Genomic DNA, 13,235 nt, shown 5'->3' on the forward strand with positions numbered 1-13,235 from the left:
GTAATAACTGATGAATTTGATTTGTGCGATAATAATCGTAGTAATTGATGAATTTGATTTGTTCCATAATAATAGTAGTAGTTGATGAATTTGATTTGTCCCATAATAATAGTAGTAGTTGATGAATTTGATTTGTTCCATAATAATAGTAGTAGTTGATGAATTTGATTTGTTCCATAATAATCGTAGTAGTTGATGAATTTGATTTGTTCCATAATAATAGTAGTAGTTGATGAATTTGATTTGTTCCATAATAATAGTAGTAGTTGATGAATTTGATTTTGTGCCATGATAATAGTAGTAGTTGATGAATTTGATTTGTCACGAAATGAAATAAATTTAGAATGCAACACTTATTATAAGCAAAACAAATTAGATTATATTAAGAAATAAATTATTTGAGTATTCAGAAAACTTCTGGATTTTTGAATAATTTCGTGACTGTATTTTAAACCCGTAAGGCTGCAAATCTTTGCTTACCCTATATGCTTGAGCTTGCAAGTATTGCAGCCATCGTTCTTCATTGCTTCCAGCACAATTTGTTAAAGTGACAAAAGCATATTATCCAGTACTTCGGAAGAAATATTATCAGAAGCTATGCTTACTGTTTCCGCGGTATCTCTTCTGCTAAGAGAAATATGTCTAAGTATTTCAAAGTTTTCTGTATCATCTTTACATTTGTATCCACAGTTTCTTTTTTCAGAGAATCAACATTAGCATAAGATTCAACCTGACGATTATTTTCGGAAACATGTTTTCAAATTCGTTATATGGTCATCCTATTGCACTTAATCCGTTTTTCTGCTAACTTAATTGCACCTTTCTGCAACATTTCGTTTTTCTTTTGATGCATCAAGAACTGGACAATCGTAACTCGATCTTTGCTATAATCGGTTGATATTCAGCTGAAATTAAACAACTGATTTCGATCAGGGGATAAAATATGAAAATTATAGTTATAATACGCAATAATTAGATTAACCTAAAATATTCAAAAACTCATTAAATGTGTCAGAACAAATGACAGATGTCACGAAACATTGATTTTGATTGAAAGCTTCGCAGTTTTGAGCTACAGTATAACCTACAGCTACATTAACTAATAATTCTCATTTAAATATTCACTTGCTATTATTATTATGGGAAAGAGGAAGTATTATTTTATTTATTATTTAATTTACTTTAATCTTTTCTTAATCTTATCACCAAGTCTCAAAATGTATATATATCTTTAAAGTTGAATTAATTCTCAACTTTTAAATTCTCTCATTTTCATTCACATGTATTTCATACCCTAGCGAGTTTCACTCGTTCGCTTATTCGATCCGTTTGAGAATCTGGGGCTATTTGTTACATAAATGAAAAAAAAACTTAAGTTTAACATCGATAAAATATTTTATTTCTCAATAACATATAATTTGGCTGTTCATAAAATATAAATCTCTGAAAGGGAAACTATGTACAATAGGAACGTTTGTTTGAAGGCAGAAATCCTTAACCATGATGACAGCCTCCATGTTGCATCTCGCTCAGCATCTTGGCAACCATGCCTGCTGCCAACATCTCAACGATCCTAGAGCCTCCTCCGTGTTTGTTGCCCTTTCCCCCCATCATTCCTCCACCTCCACCTCCTCCACCTCCGCCTTGGCCGAAGCAAACTCCTAGGAGAGTGACAGCAATGAAGATGGCGAAGAAAACTCGTCTGTTGCAATGCATTTTGACTGTGCTGTAAAGAAGAGTTGGACACATTTTAGTACCATACAAAAAAAAGAAACTGTATTTTATTTCTTAGTTAAAATAACACGCCGAATAACTATTATTGGAGATGCTAAGGCAATGAGAATCGGTTTAATATTCATATATTTTCAGGATTGATTTCGATTGTTTAAATATCGAACCTTCTACTTCAGCTACAGAAGTGCAATTGACGAAAGAGAAGCCTTTGCTTAGGCGATAACAATAATATGAAGTTGGCGCCATCTATTGGTGAAGAACGAAAACAGCTGTAAAATAATTTTCTTAAAAGCTGTGAATAAAGACGGATTGGAACTGGGATCTTTAACTAGAACTAAAACTTTTAAGCTTTTACTGCAGTTTATATTTAATTTAGAAACTCGTTGAAAGATAATTGCTGAATGGAAATTTTTCAAAGACAGTAATTTTTGATCTACTGTAGGTGCCGCTTAATTGCGATTACGTTTGTCCAAGACTGTTTTCATAACATTAACCGAGCAATACATCAAACAATGAAAAAAAAGTGTCCTTCAAAATAGAAATGGAATTTGAATAATTTAATATGAAAAAAATCAAGAAATATATAAATAGATATTTTCACATTTTAATTAGGAAAATGCAGATGTTTGTTTATGAAATGCTTATAACGTTCCTGGAAATTATTCGACCAGTGCTGTACCCCTAAACTGAACATTCGGAAATCATCCTTCATTGGAAGACAGAATGCTAATATAAAATTGATATATTCGTCAATTGTAAAACTTATTGTTCTGACTTCAGATTAGGTGTGAAATTCGATGGCACTTGACTTTCATATGAATGCTATGCATTGTGCCTTTGTATAGGACAGAATGCACAAACAAAATTAGAACTAAAAATTTTTCAAGAAACATTCAAGAAAATATTAGAATCAGTCAAGATGACTTTTTAGCAGAAATGATATTTCTAAAAAGGACCGAAATGCTCAGTTTTATTCATAACGTAGATTTTTAAAATAGTAAAATTTAAAGGCAGCAAATACAAAATCACAAACTACCTTCAATGACATACGTATAGTTCTAACTTTGTTGTTATTTCTTTAAAAAGAAGATAGGGTCAAATAATAAATCGAAATACTATTAATATTCAGTGACTCAGATTAAGAATAAATTCACACGGATAACAACATAGACCTGCAAATTAAGTAAGCGATATTTGGCGCGATATATTATGTTTAAATTTAGTGAACTACTTTCTCGACTGGGAGTGACATAACTTTCTCTTTGGAAATGCTTTGAAAGTATACGTGTCATTCATTTTACCCGACGTTTTGCGATTTTTCCTGATGTTTTTTTATTACTTATTTCTATCGTTACTGCGAAACACAGGTTTAGGGGTTGTTATATATCTCCTTTTTTTACATTACATATTATTTAGATATTTCACATATTCATTCTATAACAAATTTTGAAAAAGCAAATATTTCTGAATAAAAGTACTATCAACATCTTATTATTTGAAATGAGAAATATCGTCTGCTACTTTTAAATTTATTCTTCTTTCAAAATGTCGCATATAAACAAGTTCTCAATTGAAGGATAAGTTTTTGCGCTTATCAAAGAGAAATATCCCTATTCTATAATTTAAAAACGTTGTGAAATGCATATATTAAAATTTCTAAGAGCACAAGAAGCAAAATTATTAATTGGGAAAGAAAACACAGTCAATTATTACTTCTTAATGTTACTATGTTAGATCATTGGTAAAAGGAGAAATCCCGATAACGCAGAAATCAGTAAGTCTTTAAATGCATCCGTAACAGCAATAAAAATAATTAACTAAGATTTACAGCTTAAAAATTCTAAAAGACATAATGTTCACTGGCATTTGCCGAGTGCCGAATAAAGCATGGGTTAACTTAAATTATTGCAACAAAAAAGTCTATTTATTACCTAGTCTAAAAACCTGGTTCCGTTAATGCAAGAAAAGTTTCTTCAAAAAGTTTACGATTGTCGCATGATTCTCTTACAACTGGAGATTAAAAATAAGAAGGTGGGGGGGGGGGAAGATATTAACACCAACTTAACACACTATCAAGAGAAAGTTTTACCTCCGATTTTTACAGAAGAAATTTCATTTCTTTTTCCATTTATTTCCCAATGACTTTCAAGGAGTGAAATTTCGTCAAGACAAAGCAGCAAGTCATACTTCGGAAAGTACCACAGCATTCCTTGAACAAATGAAGGCTGATACAGGTATTGCATATATGTATACCTTTTTAACGTATTCCTGCTAAATACCCAGATATTTAACCTAGGTAATTATTGTGCTTTTGGTCTCTTGAAAAGAGCTTTTTCTACCTCGATTGATAGATTCTGGAAAGTAGTAGAAGAGGAGCGGAAAACAATAACATTGGAAATTTTTAGAAAAGCCCTGCTGTCATGGAAATCATGCAGACTTATTGTATATATTGTCATGCAGACTTATTGTATACTTTTAGACTAAAATTATAAAGTAGACTAATGAAAATTAATTACAGTAATTTATTTAGTTTTAAGAACAAATTTCAAATTAAAAATTTAATCTTCAAATTAAAATTTTAATCTTCAAATGTTATTATTTTTTAAAATTTAATACTACATAATAACATATAAATTTAATAATACAAGATTTTTTTTCCATTCTAATATTACCCACGTTTTTCTTTAACTGCAGACGTAATGAAGAATAAAGAATCTCAAAAGAGAGCGAAAAGCACTTACATTGCTTGCCTTTGTAGAAGAAGACAGAAGATTCTTAATCGATGACAAATCAAATTATGAATTGCATATTTGATTCGCAGCTTTATATACATAAATGTTTTTAATGAAACCATTCATTTTTCTTCTTTCCCCCCCCCTCTTTAAGTTCTCAGACAATTTGTAATCTCCTTACACCCTCAGGAAAAATCGTCTGCGCATCGAAAATCATCATCATGGAAGATTAATACCGCATTCGCTTTCATTCTTTTGCATAGACACACTTTTCCCCTTCTCTGCGGCAAAGATTTTGCGAACGATTTTCGACTCATCGGCTGTTGAACCTTTTTTTTTTTTTTTTTTTTTCTCTTTCTGTCTCTTGTTTTAATGTTCTCCAACTGTCTCCGTTATGCGGGTAGGTTTAGAACAAATAACAGGATTTTACCGCCGCATTAATTCTGTCATTGGCTGTCAGAAATGAATCGAAATAAGTTAGTCGGTCGTGGCTTAAAAGATTTTGCTCGAAGTAAGCAGGAAAATTTTATACTTCAGGTAATAAAAAAAAATAAAAAAAATCGAAGAAAACATCCATTAGACTTAAAAAAAATCCAACCAGATGAGAATGTTTGTTAAATCAATTTAAAACGAAGTTTACAGTCTTTTTATTAGTTTTTATTTAGTTCGCTCATTGTCAAAAATTTATCATCAGTAAACATTCCGTATACACACAATTTGTCGATGGCAGCGCGATATGATAATGCGATTTTTTCAAAATTCGGTTCTTTTTTATTATTATTATCGGAAATAAATTTCTTAAACGAACTTATGTGAATATATCAACTTAATTTCTTAATTTTTTGCAAATTTTTGAAACTCGCTCGATCATCTCGACTGTATAGCGTCAATCATTTTAAAATTTGAATATCTGAAAAAACATGGAATATAAAGTTTTGGAACTTTCACACATTATAAAACAAACATCTTGTCCTAGTTTCAAGTAAAAATTACAGAAGAATATTAAGCACGTGATTGAAATTAATTACAAAATTCATTGCATGTGAAAGAATCATTACATATTGCTGCAAAATGATTTTTAATTCAATTTTCATTCTTAAGGTGCAATTTAAATTAAAAGGTATAAAAACAATTTTAAAAAGAACTAATTTTATACAAGAATCTTTTATTGATATCATAATTATTGAACTCAAACAAAAAATAACTTATCATAACATTTTTACGGACACAAATATTAAAAATTCTCTTTACAAAATCCATCTATAATTATGATACCAATAAGTAAATTCTGATATGTATTTGTAATAACAAATTATTTGTGTATTTTTATTAAAAGCAATCCACGCTTTTTTTATTTGTGATATAAAACTGTAGACAAATATTATAAAGAGAACTACTTAATCTGCAGTTTCCATAAAATGTATAAATTATTTTTCTGCTTTCAGTTCATTAATTATGATATTTATTTTAAATAAAAGTTTATCGTACAAAACAATTTTTAGCCCAGAGAGCTATTAATCTCGAAACGGCTATAAATACCCGTTTCACATTTCAAATTGTTGCCATCAAATATTATCGCCCTATATTATATTTAAAGAAACTAAATAATGACGAATCTAATTTCATTTGCATGAATGTATGTATGTTCCTCGCATTGGGAAAAGTCAATGGTACCTAGAGACATCAGATTCTGAAAAACATAGACCTCCACTCGAAGTTGGAAGTCCTAATTTGGAATTTGGAATTTTTTTTTTTTTTTAATTGTCTGTTTCAAATTTTGTAAAACTTTAACGAATTTTTGATTAACAAACTCAACAATTTCAAAGCGAGCAATGGCAACACTGTAGAGAATAAAACATTTTTATCTGCAGCGCGCGAGACACTATCCGGAGTTCTAAAAATATGACATCTTTAAATATTTTTAGCCCAGAGTGGAGCTAGCCGAAATGCTCTCGAAGCGTGTATGTGTCTGTAAATGAAGAAAACGCTCGTTTGATTAATATAAAATCTGAAAGATTTCAGATTTTATTTATTTATTTATTTTGTTAGTTTGTTTAAATAAATTTAAAATTAATAAAATAATAAATTCGTCAACATACAGTCACTAGACTTTACGTTTATCAAATTTTTCTAGGAGCATTTAAAAGATTCAAACTCCAAAAATAAGAAAAATTAATTTTCAGAATCTGAGCCATATTTTATGAGAGCAAAATTTTAATTATTTTTTTATTTACATTAATAGTGCTGCAAGCGAGCAAAATTTAAATCATTTGTTAAAAACAATATGAAATAAACGAACTTTCCTAGATAATTGTAGTTTAGGGTCATAATTTTAATTATTTAGAAAACTATTAAAAAGAAAATAGTTTTAACAAAAAGCAAAACAAAAAAATAAAAAAATCTAAAGGTTTCAGATTTTAAATTACGTTCAAAGGGGCTTTTTTTGAACGTTTTGTGTGTAACATTTATTTATTAAATATCATGTTCTACGTACTCAAACCATAAAAAAACAGTTCAACAGCAATATCGCAAAATAATTTTAAAATGAGCATATCTTTAAAATTTCCGATATGGAATCTCGCGCGCTGGAGATAAAAATGTTTTTCCCCCGTACAGTGTTGCCATTGTTCTCTTTGAAATTGTTGAGTTTGTTAATCAAAACTTGTTAAAGTATTACAAACTATTAAATCGATAATAAAACAAATTTCAAATTCAGATTAGGACTTCCACATGCTCATATTCCATGGAAAATTACGTTATTCAAATTTTGATGGCTCTAGGTACCGTTTTTTTATCGTAATGCGAGAAACATACATATATTCATACAGATTCTTCATTATTTAATTTTTATAAGTATAATACAGGGCGATAATATTTGGTGGCAACAATTTGAAAAGTGAAACAACGCTTATCGTGAATGGACGCAAAATGCCAAAACGAAATTAATAGTCCTTCTGGGAAAATTGCTCCTTTGGACTAAAAACTGTAAAAATTAAATTTTATTTTTTTAATTTACAAAATTTTTTATAACACATATGATGTCCTTCACATAAGTTATTCTTTTTATTATGCAAGTATTACGCCAGTGTCTCTAAAAATGAACTTTGAGATTTCAAGTTTCCTCTGTGAATTGTGGATTTATCAATGGCCGAGCGGTAAAGTCGCTTTCATGTCGAACGGACTAGATGCATGGGCGTTTTCGTAGTTTTCCCAATGAGCATAATAGATACGAGCCAGTTTACTTAGAAAGTCTTTCCCGAAGACATGACTTCCCGAAGACTGCTAGCCCTAGTATGCTTTGCTATAATCGAATAAAATCAAAAAAAAAACAAGCCTTTGCGAAGTGAGTATTATGTGAAATGGATTGAAGATATTTTTGTTAATTCAGTCGCTTCAAAAGATCTCGAACAAAATTGATAATTTTGACTATGTGCAACATTAACAGCACGACAGCAATATTCAGTCTTGGTTTCAGGCGAACTTTTGGTATAAAGCTTGTTTCTTCTAGAGGTGGACAAGATTACCAGCTCTTTTTTAAAATCTCATTTTAACAAAACCCATGAATAATAATTTGTAACTTTTTCGAATATGGCTTAAGATACATTTGTGCAGATTCATCGTCCTGAGAATCGAAGATTTAGCTTATCTCCAAATATATGCAAAGTTAGACAGTGCATTATCGTGCTGAAACACTCTACCAATAAGTATTTGGACACCTGTGATAGAAAAGAAAAACTAACTTTATTCAAAATCAATAGTTGGTAGAGCCTCTACGAGAGGTAATTACAGCGTGGACCCTCCGGGGCGTACTTTCCACAAGTCTTTGTATGACAGCTAGTGGTATTTTCTTCCACTCGGCTTGGAGAAGACATAGAAGTTCCTTCACCGATTTTGCACGGGTAGTGCACCCCTGAATTCGGCGATGCAACTCGTCCCAGAGGTTCTCGATAGGGTTCAGGTCTGGACTCTGGGCAGGCCAGTCCATTCGATGAACTCCATTGGCACCATACCAAGCCTTGGTTAACGTCGAAACATGACAACTGGCATTGTCGTCCTGAAAGTAACAGGGGTCCAACTCGTCAAACTTCCACAACGTAGGAAGCACATTGTCATCCAAAACAGTACAGTAGGCATCGGAGTTGAGCTTACCATGAATGGGGACCAAGGGTCCCAGCCCATACCAGGAGAAACACTCCCAGACCATAATTCCACCTCCGCCGAACTTGATTGTTGACACAATGCAATTTGGCAGGAGACGTTCTCCAGGTAGACGCCAGACCCAGACCCTGCCATCCGAACGGTAAAGGGTGAACCTTGATTCGTCACTCCAAAGAACCCGTTTCCACTGATCTACGGTCCAATTTCGATTTGCTTTGCACCACATTAACCGAGCAGCGCGGTTGGACTTTATGATCAAAGGCTTATGGGCAGCAGCACGACCATGAAAACCAAGCAGATGTGCTTCCTTACTGATGGTATTCATTGAAACAATACTCTCGGATGCCTGTTGAAACTCCTCGCGGATGAGGGCCATCAGTTGGGTGCGGCTTTTCCGAATTTCTCTGGACAGCACTCGTCGATCTCTATCTCCCAATTTCGTTGGTCTGCCGACTCGGGGCACATTCCAACAATTACCACTCACCTTCCACTACTTAATCACATAGGCCACTGTCAATTTTGAGCACTTCAGATCGCTAGATCTGTCCCTTAAGGATCGGCCACATTTGTGATTCCCGATAATTTAACCTTTATGGAAATCAGAGAGCTCCGAACTTCGAGGCATCTTGCATGCGACTAAAGCCGATGCTGTTTCCTACACGATATATACCGGTGGAGTCCGTGAGGTACCTTAGGACCTCAGATATCGTCATTTGCATAGGTGTCCAAATACTTATTGGTAGTCAGTGAAGAAGACGTGCAACTCAGCATCTTAAATTCATTTTAGTTCATTTGCTTGGTTTGATAAAGCAAAATTATCTGTAATTAATTTCAACAAAGAAATAAGGGCCAAAGTTCTTGTTAATCATCAGGTCACATCATACGTCAAGTTTAAAAGAAAGTCAAACATTATAAGAATTTTCAGAGCTGTGAGTTTGGAAGCTGTGGTTAGTAAAAATGCATTTCCACCATGTTTTTGAATGGTTCTATTAAATCAAATCACTTTCAGACCATTTCTCATAATAACATATTTCACAGAGACATCATGAAATTCTAGATGCTTCCTTCTCAAACATAATGCATAGCTGATAGTTAACATGATAAATTTCGTACTTTTAACCAATGTTTCATGTGCAGAAGATTATAAAATGCTTCAAATTTTCTTATTATTTTGTTTTATTTATTATTAAAATTCCTTTTACAAAACGATTAGTTTATATTTCTGGCGTACATTTTAGCATTTAAAACTAAGAGCTTGGAGAGGCTATAAAATAGCTTGAAAGTTTTTCATATCACAGTGCAATTAATATGCGTAGATTAAGCTCTAGGAATTTGCTGCCCAGTCGGTATAGTGTTCAGGGAAGCTTACTGCGATGCCGAAGGGCCTGGGTTCGAATCCCGGAGAAGGCATGGTTGTAACTGTCCGTTCCTTCATAGGAAAGGCGATGGTGGCCCCCTATCAGGTGCCACCATAATAAAGAGAACACCCCATCCGGCCTTGTATAGATTAATGGACTGGGTTATATTCGCAATTGTTCACAATCTACCATTGGAAAAAAAAAGTTCTAGGAATTTAGCTATCATTTAGTTCCTAGAACATATAGTGAATGTTACCAGACAGAGACAAGTCTTGACATCTTTATCCAGCTATCCCGTACAATACGGTTTAGTCCAGTTCAGTCGAGTAATACAGGAGGATTTTGGTAGCACTGTTTTTGTAATCATGGAAAATGCGAAGACCAATCTTTTTTTTTTTTTTTTTTTTTTTTTTAGCCCAAAGGGTATTAGCCCAGAAGGGCTACTAATTTCGCTTTGGCATTTTGCGTTGGTTCACTATAAATGTCGGTTCACTTTTAAAATTGTTGCCACCAAATATTAGAGCCCTGTGTTATAGTTAAAGAATTTAAATAAAGAAGAATCTGTATAGATGTATGCATTTTTCTCACATTGTGATAAAACAACGGTACCTAGAGCCATCCAATTTTGAATGACGTAATCCTACTGAGAATATGGGCATCTGGAAGCCCGAATTGGGAATTTGAAATTTGTTTTATTATCGATTTCATATCTTTTAAAGCATCTATGAATTTTTGATCAAGAAACTCAATGATTATAAAGCAAGCAATGGCAACACTGTACGAAAAAAAGCATACGAGATTGTGTATCGGAAATTCTAAAAACATGCTCTTCTTAAATTATTTTGCGATGTTGCTTTTAAATTGAACTTTATGGTTTAATTGCGAATAACAAGATATTTAATAAATAAGGGTAACACGCAAAACGTTAAACGCCCCGTTGATCGTAATGTAAAATCTGAACGCATTTTGGAGGGGGGGGGGGAAGAGAGTGTAAAAACTTCAGAAACTCAATGTCCACGAGGAATATTCTAGTTCGACATTTGAAAAAAAACCTATGTGAAATTTTCGATTTGGTCTTAAACATTCTGTAAGGAGAGAGAAAGGAGACATCGAAAATGTTCTTTGAGGATTGCTACCAAAAATTAGCCATCCTCTGGTATAAGTATATTCAAATAAATTGGGATTATGATGAAAATCTGCATTGTAATATTGGTTTAAACTGACGAAAAAATGTATACCGAAATTCCTAGAACTTTGGAAACTTCTCTCGTAAAAATAATATAGAACAAGCATGATTTACCTTCTAAATATTTTATCTTCTTTAAATAATAATCATGTTGAAACCTTACATAGATTTTTTGAAGTCACTGATATTTATGAATATTTGACAACTGACATTTATGAAAAAAGAAGTATAGTATAGTACATCCGAATGGTCGTCTAGACCAGGATTTCTAAACTATGAGACATATGTAGTTAATGGTACACTACATTATTTTTACTGGTACAAATTTTACAAATAAATGTTCGAAATGAATATAAAATTGTTTATATTTATCTTTATTATTCAGATATATATGTATATAAAGTATTATAAATTCCCTCAACTAATTTACCCTACTATTATGGGCACCCTAAAAGAAGTAGTGCTGTAAATTTTCGTGGTATTATTATCACGGCTGTGGAGTCGGTAGGAAAAATGACCGACTCCGACTCCCTCCTGGTGTGCAAAAATTAAGGACGAGACGGTTTTTTCAATATAACTTTCCAAATCAAAAACAAAAGCTTTCCATACATAAGCTTTCCAAATCAACACATTTAATACCGTAAGATCCCCAATACGTAAGGACATGAGTAATGTAAGCAACACTTACTAAAAGAGAAATCAGAGGGATAAAAAGAAGCTTTATTGCAAAAGTAGCATGGAGCGCAATGCGACTGAAGGCCGAAACATCCCTGTGATGGGTGTCCAGCAAGAAACATCCGGTCTTTAATAGGGGATATGATCTTCCCTGACTGCTAGGCAGGTTTCACAGCGTCTGCCCATGCTGAGAATGAGGGTGTCAAAGAGTTGTTGAGGCATTGCTGCCCATTCGTCTTGCAGCGCCAATCGAAGCTCCGGAATCGTTACTGGTGGTAAGGTACGAGCTGTCAAGCGTCTGCCTAGAAAATTCCATACATGCTCGATGGGATTGAGATCCGGAGATCGTGGCGGCCAATCCATACGTTCAATATCCTCACTCTCTAAGAGCTGTTCGGCAGCTACTGTGCGATGACATGGTGCATTGTCGTCCATGAAAAGGAACTGCGGACCCATAGTGCCTCTAAAAACACGCACATATGGAAGAAGAATCTCGTTACAATAACGGGTCTCGTTGACTGAACCTGCGTCGAAGATGTGAAGGTCTGTACGACTACCAAGCATATGTCTCCCCAAACAAGAACATCGCCAGTTCCATACCTGTCCCTTTCAATGATGTTCGAGGGATAATTGCGGCTTCCCCGCTCTCTCCAGATGAGAATGCGATGAGAATCGCTATTCAGACTGAATCTGCTCTCATCTGTAAAGAGTACTCGTCCCCATTCATTGTCTCTCCGATTCCGGTGTTCCCGGCACCACAGAGAACGCCTTCTCCGATGGGCAGGCGTCAGAGGTACACACCGTACAGGGCATCGTGCAAACAGACCACCACCGTGCAGTCTTCTGGCCACGGTAAAATGCGAAATCGGTCTTCCAGTCGCCTGTGTCGTGTGTCTAGCGATTTCTTCCGCTGTCTGCCGCCTGTTTCTTCTGCCCTGTAAGGCAATATACCGGTCATCTGCGGGTGTGGTTCCTCGTGGACGACCGCTACTAAACCCCCGGATAGCTGTTCCTGTAGTTTGAAATTGTCTCCAAAGTCCCTTCTCCGATGGGCAGGCGTTAGAGGTACACACCGTACAGGGCATCGTGCAAACAGACCACCACCGTGCAGTCTTCTGGCCACGGTAAAATGCGAAATCGGTCTTCCAGTCGCCTGTGTCGTGTGTCTAGCGATTTCTTCCGCTGTCTGCCGCTTGTTTCTTCTGGCCTGTAAGGCAATATACCGGTCATCTGCGGGTGTGGTTCCTCGTGGACGACCACTACTAAACCCCCGGATAGCTGTTCCTGTAGTTTGAAATTGTCTCCAAAGTCGTGAAACGATGCTGTGAGCAATTCCGAACTCTGCAGCCACACTTGTCACACTCGGCTTTCCTCCAACTTCCCAATGATTCG

The 13,235-nt window shown here is 34.4% G+C and overlaps 1 protein-coding gene across 1 annotated transcript; it reads right to left on the reverse strand.

Annotated features, from left to right (window-relative positions):
• Positions 1–1,376: 1,376 nt before the first annotated feature.
• Positions 1,377–4,880, reverse strand: LOC118185310 (uncharacterized). Its single transcript, XM_035355148.2, has 2 exons — positions 4,476–4,880; positions 1,377–1,726 (listed from the first exon to the last, which is right to left on the reverse strand). Exons 1-2 carry the CDS (start codon positions 4,586–4,588, stop codon positions 1,495–1,497), a joined length of 345 nt encoding a protein of 114 aa, XP_035211039.1. The 5' UTR covers positions 4,589–4,880; the 3' UTR covers positions 1,377–1,494.
• Between the last annotated feature and the right edge of the window lie 8,355 nt (positions 4,881–13,235).

The sequence above is a fragment of the Stegodyphus dumicola genome, chromosome 3, assembly GCF_044657685.1.
Source record: "Stegodyphus dumicola isolate Sdum_Otavi_A_Nest chromosome 3, ASM4465768v1".
Classification (NCBI taxonomy): Eukaryota; Metazoa; Arthropoda; class Arachnida; order Araneae; family Eresidae; genus Stegodyphus; species Stegodyphus dumicola.